This window comes from Strigops habroptila, chromosome 4 (assembly GCF_004027225.2).
Source record: "Strigops habroptila isolate Jane chromosome 4, bStrHab1.2.pri, whole genome shotgun sequence".
Taxonomy (NCBI): Eukaryota; Metazoa; Chordata; class Aves; order Psittaciformes; family Psittacidae; genus Strigops; species Strigops habroptila.
The window spans coordinates 73,752,932-73,772,637 of record NC_046358.1 but is presented as its reverse complement, the minus strand read 5'-3'; the positions used below and the strand labels follow the sequence as shown (position 1 = coordinate 73,772,637).

At 35.7% G+C, this 19,706-nt stretch overlaps 1 protein-coding gene across 41 annotated transcripts in view; it reads left to right on the top strand.

Annotated features, from left to right (window-relative positions):
- RBFOX1 (RNA binding fox-1 homolog 1) overlaps positions 1–19,706 on the top strand; it is a 1,252,174-nt gene that overhangs the window by 1,140,675 nt on the left and 91,793 nt on the right. For 39 of the 41 annotated variants that reach the window (XM_030482277.1, XM_030482275.1, XM_030482292.1 and 36 more), the window contains 4 exons: positions 9,047–9,190; positions 11,685–11,738; positions 17,583–17,675; positions 19,360–19,420. In XM_030482277.1, the coding sequence (XP_030338137.1) occupies positions 9,047–9,190; positions 11,685–11,738; positions 17,583–17,675; positions 19,360–19,420 (352 nt within the window). The remainder of the gene's footprint in view (positions 1–9,046; positions 9,191–11,684; positions 11,739–17,582; positions 17,676–19,359; positions 19,421–19,706) is intronic. The other 2 variants (XM_030482283.1, XM_030482278.1) reach the window with 1 other exon arrangement.

Genomic DNA, 19,706 nt, shown 5'->3' with positions numbered 1-19,706 from the left:
GAATTGGATCAGCTCACAAACTCATTTTATGAAGTGTAAGTTTCCAATTGGATCAGTGGGTCTGAACCAACACTCATCTGGACAAGTGCTGGAGTAAACACAGGGTGGGAGGAACCCGAGTCTCAAGGGCTCACAAAAGGCAGGACTTCGTGACAGGTGTGTCACTGAGACTTTATTTGATTGTGAAACCACACCCTTAGCGTTATGCTTATTTTTAGGCATATGAGAAAACAAGCTCCATTGTGAGAGAAATAACAGAGATGAATCTAGGATATAAATGTGTTGAATAATTTCTGGGCAAAAACGACAAGAGCAAGTCATTTTTAGTGCTGAGGATGCCGACAGTTTTTTGTTGCTGTGATACTTTGATAGATTTATCAAAGAAGCTTGTGCAATATGAAGCTAGAGTTCCCTTTCAAATGATAAAAACTTTTAATCAAAATTTGTATATTTATTTTCATGGGGGTTTTGATACTTTTTCATTTCTTGCCTGTTTGGATTTTACGTGAGCCTTTCAGGTATTGAAAAGAAGTTATTTTTAAACACTTCATTCCAGCTATTGAAGTCCTTTTAAAAAGCAACAAGAATTACATCAGAAATAATAGTCTCCTCACTGGCAGATGAAAAAGGAATAACAAAATTAATTGAATATTTCTTTGTGCCTGTGTTTCACTGCTTAAGATATTTCATTTAGATTAAATTAATGCCTTTGTCCTTTGACCAGAAAAAGGTTTCCTAGTATGTCTGCTTAAATTTTTTTTTAAGAATAAACCCAAAGAATTTACTTTTAAATTATCATGTGAAAATATCACAATAATTCATTTTTTGTAGATGTAGAATGAACTTCTAAAAATGTACATAGAATGTATGCATTTCCTCTTGGCTAATGGAGCCAGGACGCAGCTGTTGAGGGAATAGTTTTGTTAATTGTTATTGTGATATTCATGGATAGGATCAGTAGGTGGTCAGAAGTAGTTACCGAATCAATGTAAACAATAAAAATACATTAAGCCAACCTACTATAATTCCTTCTCCAATTTCAGGTTATTGATATGCTGATATCAATTGGATGTCCTTAACTGAACTTGGCAACTGCTCAGTTACTCAAAACTCCATTAAAACCTATTATGAATATTCTTTTGAAAATCATATCTGCTCTTTATACCAGCAAATTTTGCTGATGTTTTGAGACAACATGTTCAGAATCTAAAACATTCACGTTTTCTGGTGATTCTACTCCAAACATGATTGATATGCTATTCCCTGTTATCCTGCTGACTATTTTAGAAGAAAACTGATGAGCCAGCAATGGCAACATAAAGCACTATGTAAGGGCTATATTACATATTGTTAAGGAAGATAGATTGGGAAAATAATTAATGTAGCCAAGTTATTAATAACTCCATGGTTGCCCTGCAGTACCAGCAGCTTAAGAGACCTATCTTATTGCTCCTATCTGTCCTCAAAATTGATGATCTCTTATTTAGGCAGCTAGCTTTCTATGCATTAGCTGTCACAATAATAACAGCAGTTTCTTATAGCATGTGGTATAAGCATCCCGAATGCATCCATCTAGAAATGAAAGAAATAATCAGTACTGCTTTAAAGACTTCAACATGGAGCAATACTGAATATGCTGAAGCCCCAAAGCATGTTCAATAGCAGGAACCATAGGGACTGCTGAAGCAAAGCACAAAATTATTCAGGTTCTATTTCTTTTGTCTGTAAATCAGATTAAGGGATTCTATGGGGGTATGTTTGTGTGTTGCAGTATATCTAAAGCAAATGTCCCAGCCAGAGTCAACCACCTTACATTCTCTTCCTAGTAGTAAGTTGTATTCATCTGACTCATCAGGGACCTCTAACGTACAATATTCCAAAGGTGAGGTGGTGTTTTTTCTGGCTTAAAAATAGTGCACTGACAATGTCTGCCTCCTGACATCCTGCCCCTTCTGACAGGCAGGGTGCTGCCCACCTTATTCAGTAAGGTACACTTCCTCAAATCATGCTGCTGCCTATGGGGTCAAGAGCTGGTGCAAGTCTTGGCCACATTCAGAATTCATTTCCACAGGCGGCTGTTGCTGCCACGTGATCTGGACACTGAGTATCCCTGGAGCCATGGCTCCACTTACGATCCAGTGTTTGCTGTCGGTGACTGGGTGAGTTGTGTTGTTGGGTCATCTTTCTTACTCCTCAGGAAAGCTCTGGTGTCAGGCTCCATTACTGCTCAGACCCCATGCACTTAACACCGAATGTAGGATGAGATATGTGGAACTGCGATGGTGTAAAGGCTATTCTGGTCCTCTGTGTCTGGGAGAAAAGAAATGTGAACTTCCTTGTCTGATACAAAACTTAAGGCAAATATTTTCATTAGGTAGTTAGCATCTTGGACGAGGTCATACAGAAGAGCAGCCATTTTGTTTTCCTTTGTTTCTAAACACCGTTCCACGTAAAGCAATTGTGAGAGCAATACAGCCTGCAGACTAAGCATTTTTGTCTCAAGTTTGAAAGAGGTATTTTAATAATTTAAATAATAGGCACAGTTGAACATCTGACATGCTTTTGCGAGTGGTGAAATGGAAGGAGGACTGCTCTTACGCACTGATAGACTGGACAGTAGACAGTATGATGGCTCAGTGCTTTAGAGGGAGGACAAGATGGCCTCGCGGAACAGGGACTTGGCTGCTCAGTATGTTTCTTTTTAGAACTGTCAAAGAGTATGGTGACAAAGTAATTGCTTTGGTTTGTTTTCAGTTGGTGCTTTGGGTACTAAAATGTTGCAAAGGATATGAAAACAAGAATATTATACCTTTTGTAATCTGTGAAATTAATGGGAATGGTGAAATTAGTTTGTCAGATGGCTATAACATTGGGGTGAAGTTCTGACCCAGCTGAAATAAAAGGGAATTTTACCACTAAAAACAAGCGGGGTCAGAGTTTCCCCTGTAGGGTTTAGATCTCAGTGTCCCAAACCAAGCATTCCTGGCATACGAAATATTCACAGTTACACTGGAAATATAGTAACATTACCAAATGCACTCATGACTAATCTGTTACATTTCTTTGTGCATAATTGCAAGTCCCACATCTATTTGCAGTTTGCAGTAGATCAGAACAAAGAACAGTGCACATTGTCTTCAGAAATGGATTCTTAAGGGGATAAATTGATGTGGCATGAGCAGCATGCCTTGCAGTATGAGATGCTTAGAATATTTTTATCTTTAGAACTAATTTGAAAAAATAATTTCACCTTCTAATATCCTAAAAGCAATAAGACTTTACTATTGATCTTTACTTACAAGAAAAGAATAACAGAGATGCAGCTGACAACAAAAGTTACTGATACTTCTGGTAATGTTTATCACAGTTTTAAAAAACCACAGTGATAAAATTTTTGTCATGCGTACACCTATGTGTAAACATTTAAGTACAAACAGATGTATCTGCCTGGGTAGCTCCTTTGCCTCTATGTTGTTATGCTTCTGGGAAGCACCTTGAAGAGCTGGGACTTTTCAGAATATAAATTTCTCAAAACCAGTATGATTAATTAATCAGACAATCTGCTTAAGAAAACAGGGAAGATAAAAGCCCATCGTGTTTATCAGTACATTACTTGTAGTATATTTGGGAAACAGTATTTTCAGAAAGTCCCAAACTCAGTTTTAAATTATTCTCTTTGCTGACTTTTTAATGGAAAGATAACTTTTCAGAATCTAGATCCTTTTTAAATGGAAAATGTGCAATATTATCTAAGAAAGTATGAAGTTGATTTACTGTGCATGATTTTTTCAGTTTGCACACATTCAGTATTGGTTATATTTTTACGCAGGACACATTTTTTCTGCTGAACTTTTCTCGATTGCTTTTTTTATCAGGTTTACAAATCAAATCAAACAGGTATATTGCAGAGCTCTGATATTATTTTCTGTGCTTATAGCACAATGTATTGAATTATGCTTGCTCATGTACTGCTGCTGCTATTCTCTTCAGATTGAGAGAGAATGACTGTGGGGGCTGTAAATTCACTTGGCTTCCAGCACCACTGGTTAAATCAAGAGCCCTATTCAGGCTAGAGAAGAGACAGAGCAAGTGTTCATTACACAAATCAATTTGGTCAAAAGTACAGCATAGTGGGTACTCAACCATTGCTCACATAATATTGTCAGCTTAATCAAATAATGCCTAGAAGACATTCACAAGCTCTTTCTCTCTCAGAAATAACTTGATTGGTGCAGCAGGAAAAAAAACAGGTGCTGTTTTGAGCTGCCTTTTTTTTTTTTTTTTAATTTGATGAGTTGGGAGTTATAAAATTTCAAATTGTAAAGCACTTTCCCATTATGCAGGTTTGTATACATGAGAAACTCAGTGTAGTACCTATGTTTGCATTGAATATATTGTAAAAAAATAATCTTTTGCTTTCCTTCCCTTTCTTTTCTTCCTGTAAATATTTTACAGGTTATTCCTACCAGAATTAGGCTGTTCTTCCTCTAGACTTGGTGTGGGTTTAAAAAATATACAACCGCTTTGTATTTGCTTCCAGGTTATAGAGGAATGATCGAGACTTCATAAAGCTTTTTCAAGTTATTCTAATACAACATATTTTCAGCTTGTCCAGGAAGAGATAATAGGTTTAGTTCAATTTTAGGCATTCCTACTATTTATGTTCCATTTATTCTTTAAAAGCTGAGATTGAAGACAGCGTTCTTTCTGTAGTGGCATGCCAACAGCTCGTCTGTGACAGCATTTCATTACGTTTAAAAGAGGGTTTGAGGATGAAAGATTCTGTCTACACCACCATTGTTTTTCAGAAAATGGAAGAGATTAGTCAATGAAAGTGTAACACTTATGATTCCAGTGTGAGAGACAAACTTAATCAGGATGTTCTTAGTAATAGACAGAAAGGGATACAGAAAATCTGTATCTGGGAAGGAGAATGGAATTGCTTTTTCTGTCCAAACAGCGTGCATGAGGCCCTCTCTGATTTTAGGTTCGCTGAACATTCTGGTTTATTGCATGTGGTGCCACAGGTGCTAAGGATGGGAGATGGCACTCTTGTGTCCAATCAGGAGTAACCTGGGAAATGGGTTTGTATTAGAGATGGATGAAGGTTTTAAAGCATACTTCCCCTCCCTCCCTGCCCCCAAGTATGAATTTCTGGGTGAAATATACTGCAAATTGGGATTAGTAGGGGGAATTATTACTGTTTGCTGAAATGTTTTAGAAAATAGTGCTTTTCAGTTAAATTCAGGTAAATTACAGTATTTCTTCTGATTCTAGAATGCAGTGCAGGTTGATCCTGAGGCAGCGCACTGCATCCTGTGTGCTTTGGGGGTGAGATGGAAGGATCTGAGACTCCTTGGAGTTCACTTGCCCCAGAAGGAGCAGCAGCTCTTTAAGGACTAGATACACTCTTAACAGGTCCTTCACGAGTTCAGTGGGGCCACTGCCTGCACTTGGGTAATTGCTGCACAACAGCTATTACTAAGAGTCATGACTGCCTCTTGCCAGTTGTTAGAAGGAACCTCTTCAACTACTGAACTTCTAAAAACTTGCAGCATAACTGTCACCCCTCATTTTTCGTTGCATTTAACCTCCTCTCAGTGAAAACGGAAGAATTGGTAGTAGTGACAGTTGTGGAAAAATGAGGCTGGCTAAAATAAATACATTCTGGTTTTAATTGATTTTAAGAACTTGACTTCAGTGTGAAGTCTTTTAAGAACTTAAGTGAAGTCTTTTAAGAATACAATGTTTCTGTTTCTGGACCTGAGGTAAGGAAACAAAAGTTTAGTATATTGGGAGAGATAAAGAATTTCTATGCGAAACAATAGATTTTAACTGTCCTGATGATGGATTTGGTTACAAAGTATACCATGTATTTATACTGCAGGTATCTTTTATGAAATAAAAAAAAATCATTTTCTGAAACGCCCTCTTTGATTTAGGTTTGCTTACTTCAAAGAATAGTTTCAGTTTTAATTTCTTTTAACACCTAAGCCTTCAGTAGCTCACTAAAGTAAAGGGAGCTAATCTCAATTTATTTCTCGGTGTGTGAGCATTTGGTCTTCTACTTTTGTATTCGGTATTTATAACTTCCATTATAAGTTTTAAGACTACCATATATTAAGATTTTTTTAATATTTCATAATTGCAAATATGTGGTGGAATAGGAAACAGAAAGCAGTCTGATTGCATACAAGACTGCAGGGATGTAGTAAGGACAGTGTCCTATACTAACTTAAATTAATTTTTGAAGAAATATCACACACTGGTCTTTAGATCCTGTAGCAATGAAAATATGCTCTTGAAATGTATTATGTATGTGTAAGGTAAATTGCATTTTAGCTCTTCCAGTCCACGGGGCTTTGAAACTTTCCTTTCTGGGATTTCACAAAATGCAGCCTGTCCTCTGTCCTCTGTGTATTTTACCTCCTTGGCGTTACTGGAAGTTTTTGTATAAGCTTCACATTCCAGTTTCAATTTGCAGTTATCCTTCTCCAGATCTGCTAGGCACATCCACAGATCTGCTAGGCTTTGTAAAGAAACTGTTATATTGTCAAGCCCTTTAATACATTTTAAATGGCTTAGCTATGTTAATTCTGGCACAAACTTCTTTAAAAGCGTTGACAGGTGTGAATCTTTGATGTTGCTGACTTTCTGAAGATTCTGGTTTTCAGTCCTCACTGCCCAAACTCTGAGACATTCTTTGGTGAAACTTTAAATTTCAGGCTTCTGTGAACAAAAGTGGTAAAATCAAAAAGACATGCCCAGAAAATAACAGTGCTTGGATTTATTCGCTTTACCCATAATTTGTAGCTCCTTCATTTTAGCATCATCTTCAGAAACTTCGCTGGCTTTTTGTTGGCAATACATCTGTTCAGCTTGTCATGTGGAAGGTGCTCCTAATGTTTTGGTATGCTAGTAGTGCACCTTTCAAACCTCCTACTCCTTGTTTGTCATCATTTATGATGAGCAGAAATTACTTTTTCCAGTTTGCATTTTTACAGTATGCTGATTATATATTTTCTTCAAGGGGCACCCTCTGTTCCTGAAGCTAAACAGCATCTTCAGAATTCTTTAATTCTCTTCAGATTCATCTATTTGACCCTAAATTCTTCTGGAGTGTTGTATTTCAAGTTTCCAGTCCCCACCTGCTCTCATATACCAAGTTTCATTCATATTTCTCTCTTTTTAAGGCCTGAAGGTACAAAGTAATCTCTGTGGTGTCTCTGGATGGAACAGTTGCCTAAAATCTAAACTTTTAGGTTTTTAGTTAGTTTTAGATAGTAAGAGATTAGTGTGGAACACGTTTTTGTCTCTTAACAGCTATATACCATGTTTAGTATTAAAATCACTAGAAATTTGTAAAGAGGAACTTTAGTTTGTGGGACCCTGCCTGTGAGTTCAGGGAGTAGCAGAAGAGACATGATAGCACTGACTTAACTTTAGGTTTACGCTTGAGCTGTTCCCAGTTCCTTGTTTGGATCACTTGAAAATCCTTCTTTAGTGCACACACAAGTTTGTATTTGTGTATGAGTATCATCATATTCCGTGAAATGTAGACACTGCTGATGCTTTTGCAGAAAGGATAAAGACCTATATTTGAGAAGTATTCTTAGCACAGAATTATAGGCAATACAGGAAATTATAGATGTTTGTACTTTTAATTTGAGAAGATTTGCATTTGTGAGGGAAGATGATGTTGAATTTAACTTGCTAGAATTAGATTTATTTGTAGTTACTGCTGATGTGAATGATTTATTGTGTTTGAGTTCTTTTGCTTCCTTCTTAACAGGCTTATTGGTATCAAAACTGTGTGCTAAGGTTTATTTTGTTAAACCACTTCTATTTTGCTTTAATGGTGATCTCTTAAAAGAAATTTGATACTAGCAGAAAATGGGAGATTTCTTCTTTTGCTTTAATGAAAAAAGAAAGAAAAGCTGAACTGGAACATTAGAACGCAAGAGGAAAATGAATACTTGGAAGATGAATATGGTCAGAAGGAAGAGGAAGGACGGAGAAAATAGAGTAACAGTTGTAAGACGATCCTTTCATTCAGCTGTTTTCTTTCCTCCTCTTTTCTTCCAAATCCCCTCTACCAGTGCAAAAGAAAAAAATATGCTGTTTTTACACACCTATAAAAAATCTTTTTCTAGTGAATGTGTGCTGTACACAGTGATTAATTTGTCACTGTATGATATAATTAAAGAACATAGGTGAAAAGTTTCTATAATATACTGTTATACCAGCATTGGTTAGTTTTACTTGTTGGATAAAGGACATTATGTTTTTTTCCTAATCTCTCTAGGAGTTTATAATTCTATTTGTATGTCAAATTGTAATACTCAGCAATGTCCTTCCGTTATAAAATAGCCTTTTAAAACTAGGGAGTAGTATCCCTGTGAGAAATACCAGGATATGATCTTACTCTGGTGAGAAAAAAAAAAATTGTAAAACTTTGTTTCTGGGTCATACTTTCATGTCAGGTAACCTTCACCACAGATTATACTTCCGTTCCCTTTCACAACACAAGTTCTTTTCCATAATGGTGACCATTTATCAATACAAAATGATCCTCTAGTGCCCATCAGCAACTAGGATGTGATGTGTTACTGACTTCCTGTGTAGAATTCCCAGTGGCTTCTGAATGAAAGTGTATAGCTTGACTCTGCAAGTAGGCTGTTTGAACATGTCCAGTCTCTTCCATTGGCAAACACTGATGAGGTTAAAGGGAGTTTCAGCAGTCTTATAATGTAGAGGGACATATTTATTCATGATTTAAAAGTAGGTAAGAAAATCAATAAATAATCGTCTCCTTCCTATCCTCCGGTTTATTCCAAATGCATATTAAAAGGGTCACTGAAAACATACTGTTGAGACAGATACAGAAATGGTTTTGATTTTCAGGTATTTCAACTTCTGGTATTCTTCAGTACCTTTCAGCAGATTTAACTCCTTTTTAGTCTTTTTTGAGAATTCAAGCCCACCACTTTATACTAAAAATAGCAGAAATACTTACAGTGTGTTTTATTTTGCTTTACCTTTTTAGCAGACAGATGATGCAGCACAGACCGATGGCCAGCAACAGACACAGTCTTCTGAAAACACAGAAAACAAATCACAGCCAAAAAGGCTTCACGTCTCAAACATACCATTCAGATTCCGGGATCCAGATCTTAGACAAATGTTTGGTGTAAGTACTCATCCTTTCGTTCTTTATGCTTTTTTTTTTACATATATATATATTTGCATTGCAAGTATTTTGTATTATAGGTAGCTGTGACAGCAGTATTTCTGATTTAGACTGTTAACCTTTTTTAGTAAAGATTCTCTTTTCATTTATTTATAACCAAACATCTGATTTGCCAGTCACAACTGGGAAAAGAAATTCTACTGATTCTACTGTATGTGATATAAATGAGTATATTCTATGTATTATGTTGTTTTGTATTACACTCAGAAAAAACTGTTTATGTTGACTTAAAATATTGAATGCATATAGATTCCTGCTGTACACATCTGGATTTATATGCCTGTATTTATTGATATTTGGAGAGCATGATGTGAAATAGTAAATGCTTGACCTCATGAGCAAGGGACCCAAATCTGTAGAAGACATGGACTGAGTGTAGGCAGGAAGTCCAGGAGTAGGAATCCTCACCATTCCCCACAAGTATTGTAGGTCTGTGAGCATCTAATGTTTTTGCCAGTCTTTTTCTGTATGTCCCTCAAATTTTGCTTTTACCCAGGCCATTATCTGCCTTTAGGTGCATTGGATGTGTTTCACACATCTCATATGTGCCATCAATTCTAGGCTCATTAACATGACAGATTAGACCAGGTTTCTTCTCCCTGCTCCAAGAATTCTTAGGTTTATTTTAAAATGTCACTAAATAAAAACTAGTGATGGTACTCAATCAGCTATTAGTACCCAGATTTTCCTTTTCCAAGTTAGTACTCTGAAGTATTTAGGTTACTCTTGCTTTCTTATTTCTGACCCACTAAAACTTAATTTTGTTCTATGTTAGTTTGCAAGTGCAGCATCAAGTGCTTCATGGCACTGTTCTCCATCTTTCATGTTCAGTTCATATTTTTAAATTCTTCTGATGTCTCTCTATGTGAGTTAAGACATTGTGGTTTTCAATATTCATTTCCATGAAGCAAAGGAGTCACTGGAAAAAGAATCCTGGTGTAGTATTGGGCAATGAGAGTGACTATTGTGCCATATCTACCTTGCTACAAGCAACCCCCTCTAAATGCAGGTTACAGCTCATCAGCAAAATAGCAGAAGTCATAATAATTATTAACCCCTCCAGAGGAAAATATGCAAATTTATTTAAATTAAACAAACCAGTTAAAGTAGATTTATATTATTAAAAAGTAGATTAATTGAAAGTTGAGGTTCTTTGTAGATTTTGTAGTAATTTCTAGTTGAATAAAAACTACGTGTCTTTTCAGTATTTCTAAGTCTTAGGTCTAAAAAGACTAGCACTGAACAACGGCTAGAGTTTTTCAGCTTTAGAATGACTTGGTAACAGTAAAAGTTTAGCTTCTGAATTGAAAAAATGGAATTTCTGCAAATGTGAGTTGAATCTGATAGGAAGTACGGTAGTGCTGCATCTTGGCCATGTTACACACATAACAGATAATCTTCTTACATGGACATAAATACAGCAGAGGAGAATTGTTTAAACATTAAGTCGATGTCTGCTTATAGGCTAAAGTTGCAGTTAAAACATGAATTAGATGGTGAATGCAATAACAAAATCAGCCAAGGGATAACAAAAGATGGTTGATTTTACATAACCACATTGAAACACCTTAGTAAACTAGAGAGGGAATACTGTCCTTTCTGGCCTGTAATTGTGTTTTATATCTTAAAAGACTGGAGTATAGGGGGTTGTGACTTGGACTCTTTTGTCTAGATTACTCTTCATTTGCCCGCCTCTAATTTCTGTTGTTTCATTTAATATATTGTGCCACTTATCAGTGCTAGCACTGATCCACCCTGCATGTTAATGACCTATGAAACAACAGAGATGACCCACTGATAAATTACAGTATCACATCACGAAATGTGTCATATCAGAAAACGTTCTAACTAAACACTGCCTGGGTCAAACATGTATTCTTTTACTTGGACAAGTGCAATAGAGCCTTTTGGTTTGGGATAGCAACTGTGGTCAAGTCTTCTGTGTGTGAACAATGTCTAGATGTTTGTGAATGCTATTGTAGGGTCAATGGTAATAACATTTACTACTAATATTATAATAGAAGTGCAATTCTGAGCAAGGAAATGTCACCAACAAGAAAGTATCCATTCCAGTTTTCCAAATTAGACTTTAGTAAAACAAGAATTGCTTAGGGAGTAATAGTTATCCCTTTTCAGCAAGATTGGAGAGAAATCTTCACTCCGTGAATCCAGCAACAAAACTCCCAGCTGGTTTGATATTATTCCTGTAAAGCAGAACTAACCCCACTGTCTTGGAAAGCAGCTGCAAAAAGTCTTCTGAAACAACGGCTTTGAACTATCTTTGAAATAGTCAGATACCTTTGACTATATTTGATTTTATGTGCTTACAACTTTTTTATGTGGTGCACCATTTTCTGAAACCAACATTTGTACTGTATACAATAGAAATGTTGAAGTTATCATATTTTCATATAACTTTTCTATTTCTTTGCAGCAATTTGGTAAAATCTTAGATGTTGAAATTATTTTTAATGAGCGAGGCTCAAAGGTAAGCAGTTTAATTCACCTCTGGAATTTTAAAATTTGTTTAAAATATTTGTATGAGTAAAAGGAAACAACTGCACTGCTGTAAAAAATAATGTCTGAAATTCCATGTTAGTGAAAACATCTTCTGAGCTGTCATTTAGTTTCCTAAGCAGCGTGAAAATCATTTTATATCTTTTAAAGGGGGTAATTTTAGCTACTCCAAACTGTCATCTGTTTTATGGAAATGTTGATTTCTGCTGTCTTTATTCTTCAAGGGTAATTATCTTGTTTATCTCATAAGATGAGTCCATACTTATAGATATTTGTAGGCAGGTTTGTATTAGTACGGGTATTTTTTTCCCCTATTGAAATGAATGATGATAATGATACCTAATAACTATCCTCTTTAGTAATTAGCTGAGAAAATATGCGATTGTTGCAGATTATCTAAGTGCAGATGTTTTCCTTTTTAGTTAAAGCTTCAGTACACCAACCCTTTGAAAACAATCTATTTTAACATTTATTTGATTAAAAGAGTTCTTAATGTATTGCAAACATTTAATTTTTTTCTGAAAATTACTTTGCCTTAAATGCATACTTCAGTTTATTGGATATTTAAGAAATAAAGCAAGGTAGGATGGCTATGACTGTATTAACATTGTTACCTAGTGCAAAACTGTAGCCCAGAATGCTTCACCTGTGATATCAGCTGCATTATAAGGGTTTATGTGTATGACATATGCATGATAACTTTTTTCATCCCTGCCATGTCAGACACACTAGAATGTTTATCCAACAGTGTTTCAGTCTTCCTGTAGCTCTCATATATGATTTATTATTAGTGATGGAATTCTTTTCCTGTTATAACCATACTGTAATATGTCTTTTTTTAAGAATCAGATATATCATAAATCTCTCTCAAATCAGATATATTTTAGTTCTGTTATTTTTCCCTTATCTAAACTTAAAGGCATCACTTTTTTTGTTTGTTTTTAATAGACTAGCTGGAATGTCCTGATTTGTATTCCAGAATTATTCATACATTCATTAATTAATACCCTTGCCTGCTAGCCCAAACCCAGTTGGAATATTTACCACTTTTTCAGTGAACAACCAAAATGTATGGAATTTGGTGGCTTAGAATCTCCTACCCTGCCTGAAATTTATCATCATTAAATTACAGCTTTTCAATAATGTTTGCAAAAGATATGGGTTGTCCAAAACCTGCTCCTCCTGGAGGGTGTCATAAATTTCAAAAGACATCCCATCCTTGCCACCTTGATTGGTTCTGGTGAAGATGGAGTGGAACTGAGTATACGTGTTTTGGTGGTGGTTTACACTTTTGTTTAGCCATTAAATCTTACATACGTAGGACTTCTAACCATCACTTTTGCATAGGACTGCATAAACGTAAGGCTTCCTAAAAAGTATTCAGGGGATGGGGTGAGGAGTTATTTCTGAATTGAGAGTTTTTTAATAGTGATCTTGCAGTAGTGAAAACATCTCTGAGCCTTGTGCTAAAAACAAGCTCCTAGAAAGGATTTCAAAGGAGGAGGTTTTACTAGGCAGGCTTGTAAAGTCACTTATCTTGTCACTTATCTCAGTTACACACATTGCAATAGAGACTCTAAGACCTAATGTTATTAAGCTCTGCTGCACTATCCAGTGCTGTGCTGGTGCATCCAGGCTGGCTCTGACTAAGTTGCTGAAGGTACTTAAAGCAGTTCTGTGATGCATCTCATTGCTTACATATGCTGCTTCTCATCTTGTTTAGAGTTATTTCAGGTGTAGCTACATAGTATTTTGATTTGCAGAGTACCCTTAGATTATCTCAATTAAATGAAAAGTTAGAAAACTGGATTAGGAATAAAGGGAATTTTGTTGTCTTTTTTTATTTTATTTTAATTTATTTATTTATTTATTTAATCTGATCATTTCATGTCCATTCTGTAGGATTTAAGATGCACCAGATTAAAGTCCCATTCCTGGCAGTGCTTATCTATGTTTTCATAAAATCCCTCTGAAACTGAAAGGACTGCTAAGTGGTCTCAAACTGAGTACAGGTAAAAAAAATTTGCAGGGTCAAAATTCAAATTTGTTTCTAGCTACAGTTTGGCAGAAAAGAATTGCTAGATTTTTTTTTTCCCCTGTTTTTATTTATTTCTTTTTATTCTAATAAATACTGTGTAAGCAGATTCTTGCAAAAGCAGCAAAAGTAAGCTTATTTTCATGACATAGTAGTTAACAATTGCATATTCAAAAACTGCTGCAGCACCACCATAAAGTATAACTTAATTTTGCAGAAGGGAGTCTCTCCATAAAAGGAACCCTAAAATAATAGAAGTTTCATGCCACAAATTTTCCTTTGTATGAAGGCATAATAATAATAATCCAGATAATTTTGCTAGAATTGTATGGCAACACTGATGAATTTTGAAACTCTTAATAAGTATTGCAAGAATTTCAGTCTTGTTTTGGTATAGATCTTTCTTACAACCTGTGTTCATGAAGCTTATCTTTGACAAGTCTTCAAGCTGTTGATAAAAGTAACATTAAAAACTGCTGGTAACTTACTTTTCTCTGCATCTACCCTTATCTTGGAAGGACAGTTTGAAACACAGCTTCCAGTACTGTGCATGTGTCAATGCTACTCTGCAGGTGTGACACTTAAACTCTGCACAGAGCTGCACATGCTTTCGTCTCGGGCACAATTGCAAAGGTGCAAAGATACAGGAACATGAAGTGCCATTTATTTTTTTACAGTTTTAAATTAATGCTCTATGCAGCTGTATACTACATATATACTTTCTTAAATCTGTGTGTATATGTTTTTATCTCTATAGTATGTAGTATATTAACATGTATTTCTTCAAATAAGAACTGCAGAGCACCTCTCAAATTAAACCAGGATGTTCTCACATACTAACTTGGCTATTATTAAATCATTTGACAGACTTTGAAAATAAAATGCAGAAAATAACCTGTTAATAAAATACGTAGTGCGCTGATCTATAAGGATGCTGGGGAGGGACTCTTTATTAGGGACTGTAATGGCAGGACAAGGGGTAATGGGTTCAAACTTAAACAGGGGAAGTTTAGATTAGATATAAGGAAGAAGTTCTTCACAGTGAGGGTGGTGAAGCACTGGAATGGGTTGCCCAGGGAGGTTGTGGATGCTCCATCCCTGGCGGTGTTCAAAGCCAGGTTGGACAGAGCCTTGGACCACGTGGTTTAGGGCAAGGTGTCCCTGCCCATGGCAGGGGGGGTGGAACTAGATGATCTTAAGGTCCTTTCCAACCCTTACTATTCTATAATTCTATGATTCTATGATCTAAAGTAGCTGTTGAATCACCTGCCTGTAAAATTAATGTTAACCTGTTTGTGTAGGTATTTGAATGTGTGATGAATGAATCTATGTTGTGTGGTTGGGTTTCTGTGTCAGCTAGCTAAAATTACAGAATTGCATAAATAAGAAGAGCTTAATTTAAATAGTTAATTATGAGAATAAGTACAACATAAGAAATTAAAAAATGACAATGAGTATTCTTTTCAGAATCTTTGAAGTTCCTGTCTTATCTTGGCTTGTGGCTCCACTTTATATCTTTTTCTAGTTTTTTAATATAATTAGGTTTTTATCTTTCAGTTGTTTGAAAAAAAAATAACTAGTAGTGCTGTGAGCTAAGTCTAATTCAAAATTTTGACTAAACAACTCCCACCAAATGTTTGCAATTCTGAGAAGGGCCAGCTGCTCAGTGAGGAGGAGGGGGGAGAACAGCCAGAATTGGGGGAGTTGATGCTGTGACACAGAGCTAGGTTCATCAGATTGATGGCTTCAGTGATGTTGTCTGCTGTGAAATTTTCTTAATGGCATCCTAAATTATGAGCCTTTTTTTTTTTTTTTTTTTTTTAAACATAAGATGGGAGGAAGCAGTTGAAGAAGAAATAAAAGTCTAAAGTTGAGGATGGGTTTAGGTATAAGAAAAGCTTATGCAGGCATCTAAAACATGAGGATCAGTACTGAGGAGGGGAATTTACTTTCAACACTCTGGTGCTTTGGGGAAGAGATTTAAATCATCCATGTCTTGTGACAAGCAAGGTCATGGCTTTGTGCTAAAACTGTGGAGGGCGGAGTGGAGAAAATGGGTGGAATCAAATGTTTTGAGAACGTAGAAGTGGAACTGTTGATAGAGTAGTCCGAGCTCAAGCTTAAGCAACTTCGAAGAGTGTGGAACATAAACTGTTCTATATGAATGTTCCTTTCTGTGTTACAAATTGGCATAAGTAAATGTACTCTTTGAGTAGGTAAAATAATCCAAATAACCTGTATAATGATCCTGATAGTGTCTTAACTTTTTTATCAGCTGTTGAGTAACTAGTTTTGTAGTTCATGTCCATTGTTTTTTTTCCATGCTTGGTGTCAGTTTTGCCTTAGTTTCATAATTGTGCATAAATGTATAAATAAATGTATAAATATTTTCCCTTCCTTTGTTTTGTTTTGGTTTTTTTCTTCTTCCTTTATTTTAATCAGTCACTATGTACATGATAGGTAGAACTGCAGAGAGGAAGTGGGCGAATACTGACCGCAAAACGTAGCGAATGGACTGGAGAATGAGGAGACATGATGCATGGCTTATTGCTGAGGAACAGAGCAGAGGAAGGCTTTAACTGAGTTTAAGCTGAAGTAACAGGAAAGCAAAAGGTTGTAGTAGAACTCCAAATATGTGCAGCAGTGCCTGTATATGAAGCGGCCATATATAACTGGCAAATGTTTCTTGTTACGAACCACCGAGGATGTAGGAGCTTATTTGTTTGGGTACCTTTGGGAAAGATTGCAAAGGCATTGTAGTGCCAACGTAAGAATTACTTCAAAGGGTTGGTGTATGTTTCCAAAATGGCTTTCAATGTCCAATTTTTTTTAAAGGTATTTGCCATTGTAAAGGGTTTAATTTAACTTAGCACAATAAAGAATTATAGTAGGATTGGGAATGTTTGCTTAGCCTGATACTATAAAGCAAAGCATTTGTGATAAGCAATATTTCCTATTTGTCGAGTATTCTCCTGTCCCACTAACAGGGGATTCTGGAGTTTTACTAGTTGCATGTTCTGTATGTGGAAAATAATATACATAAGTAGTAAATGAACCAGTTAAACTTATTCAAAACGTTTGCATTTTTATTCCTTTATCAGAGTTTCTTTTTCTATTCACATCATGTGATTTTATTTGATCTGTTAATACAAGAAAGCTTCTACTTTGTTCTAAAACTACTTTTGTTTTGTTGGTGGTTTTCTTTTCTTTTTTTCTTTTATAAAAAAATAAGTAAAGGCTGTATAGTTTGACAGAAGTTTAAGTTACCCTAGTGTTGCATGGGAACAATGTTTCTTATGATCACGACAGCATGATAAAGTAGGCAATGTTTTAGAGTATATTGACATTCAGTGTTGAATTTTGTGCACATGTTTTTTATTTCATTGAGATATCTGCATGTCATTAAAATGTGGTTCATTTTCTTTTCTCATTAGTTCATTTTTTTCCTATGTGAAGACACTGTAATTTATTTTAATTTCATTTTCTTATTGTTAGATTTATTTTCCTCTGTAGTGACATGTAGATAGGTATTTTTGGTATCATTCTTTGAATTGCTCAGAGGGTATTATCTAACTAATGACAGAAAAAATTTGTTCACATTTGTCGCTTATTTATTGCACATCTCAATACAATTATAATTTTTCTAATTTGCATGTTACAGAAATGAAGCAAGGACAAGAAAATATTAAATTAAAGAGAGAGAACATAAGCAAACAAGTGGTCATTGACTGAAATAATAATGTGCATGTTGTTTTCCCCCCTTCTCCCTCCTGCATGCAGGGATTTGGTTTCGTAACTTTCGAAAATAGTGCTGATGCGGACAGGGCGAGGGAGAAATTACACGGCACCGTGGTAGAGGGCCGTAAAATCGAGGTGCATGTTCAAAATATTTTCCTTTTCATCTTTTTTCTAAATGTCTGCTTCACTCTCATTTGTTGTTTCAGATGCATCATTGGTGTCTTCTGTGTGCTCCCCTTCCCCCTTCCTATTGTTTATATATATATTTATATATAAAGACAGAGAATCTGGCCTTACTTGGGTTTTTTATTATTATTTCTTTTGTAATTATTATTATTGTTATTATCATTATTGCTGAAAGGTGGATGACAGAATTGAAAAAACAAACAAATGAAAGCTTTAATATTTTGGAAGTTATTATTTTGGATGTTTTGTAAATCAATGGGTGCAGTAGATTCCAAAAACCAGCCAACAAGAAAGAGAAAGAAAACAGAAAAAAATTGAGAACAACAACAAAAAAAAAGTGTGACAGACAAAACAAAAACAAACAAAAGGTGGTTTTTTTGGTTTCGTTTTGGTTTTTTTTGCTGCAGGGTTGATGCGGGATCCACAGTGGCTTTCAAAATACTCAGATTGGGAAAGAAGCATCCAAAAGATGTACCAGAAAAAGAAACAAATCCAGACAAGAGATCAACCAATTTTAACATTTAATTTGCAATGGAGCCATCAGGCTGCTTTGGCTGGCTGGCCTGAGCCACTCGTATCCATTAAAAAACCAAGACAAATGTGTTTTCGTACCATTGGATCCCCTTCAATACTGCCTCAGTCGTATTTGTTAGAGTAAAAAAAATACCAATTGAAAATGCTGTCGTCTTTTGAGTAAGATGTTGCATATTTTGCCTTTTCATTTTCCCCCTTCGACGGTAGCGCTTAGGGCCCTCACCAAACTCTCAGTAACCATGGTAACTGTATACATACCCATGCTGGCGATGGTGCTGAATGGTAAGTGGAGAAGTCCATCTGCCGTTTCACGTATTTAGCGCTGATATACCACGTGAATTTTTTTGACTTGTTGTATTAAGTTTTCTTGATGCTACATTTTTTTCTATATTGGTACGCCTGTAATTGAGTGTACGTTTTAAGCAAGCCTGGGAGGCACTGATTGGATTGAGGATATGACTTCGTGCACATCTTACTCAGATTGTTAACTCCATATTGTGTTAAATAATGCACCCTCTTTTTATCCTTTTGTTAGCTGTGATTTTAAAGCTTGAATGATTTTGTTAATTCTTGCAATGAAAAAGGCTCTTGTTCCAAGTGTTGAATGCTAGATGTTGCTTTTCCAATGGTACTTCTCTTCTAAAGGGTTATGTTGCACACTGCTAAAATTCGTTCGTCCCTTTTTTGACATTTTCTTTGTTTCCTTGTACCTTGTCTCTTTCCTTTCTACTCCACTGCATGTTCCTTCATATAATCTTCTTTATTTTTCTGTTTTGAGTATTTATTGTATCAGTGTTATCATGGAATACAAGCATGCTCTTAAGTCTTAAATTATGCAGTACCTTTTAATTTGCTTTTAATGTCTTTTTATTAAAGTTTAAATGATATGATGTTGCTTTATTGAAATGATTTGTAAGTTAAAATGGTTATGAAAGTAAATGTAATTATAAATAGTATGATTTTGTTATGCACCTGTTGCCTTCTATAAATTAAATTGCATTTTATTTTTACATGACTAATAGCAGTAATAATGCATGCATTTGATAGTAATGTGGACCCTCCCTGTAACCCTTTCTAATCCAGTGTTCTATGTGCTTAGGTAAATAATGCAACAGCACGTGTAATGACAAATAAAAAGACCGTCAACCCTTACACGAATGGTAAGTGCATGAGCTCTCAAGTGCATTGTTTTAATGTCAGTGCATGTGAAGCCTCACTCTTCTGCTGAACGGGTGGACTCATCTGCTCATGAAGTGTCATAGTCCTCATCTCCTGCATCTCCTTAGGCTCCAGCTTTGTCCAGTAACCTAAGAAATGAGATGGCCAGGCACAAATTCTGTTTGTGGAGTTCAGCTAACTCACAGCCGTGTGGGCATTGCGTGCATCATTTTGCCTGATTCGAATCTGAGTGTTTAACTACAGTGGCTGTTGTGTAGGAAAATACAC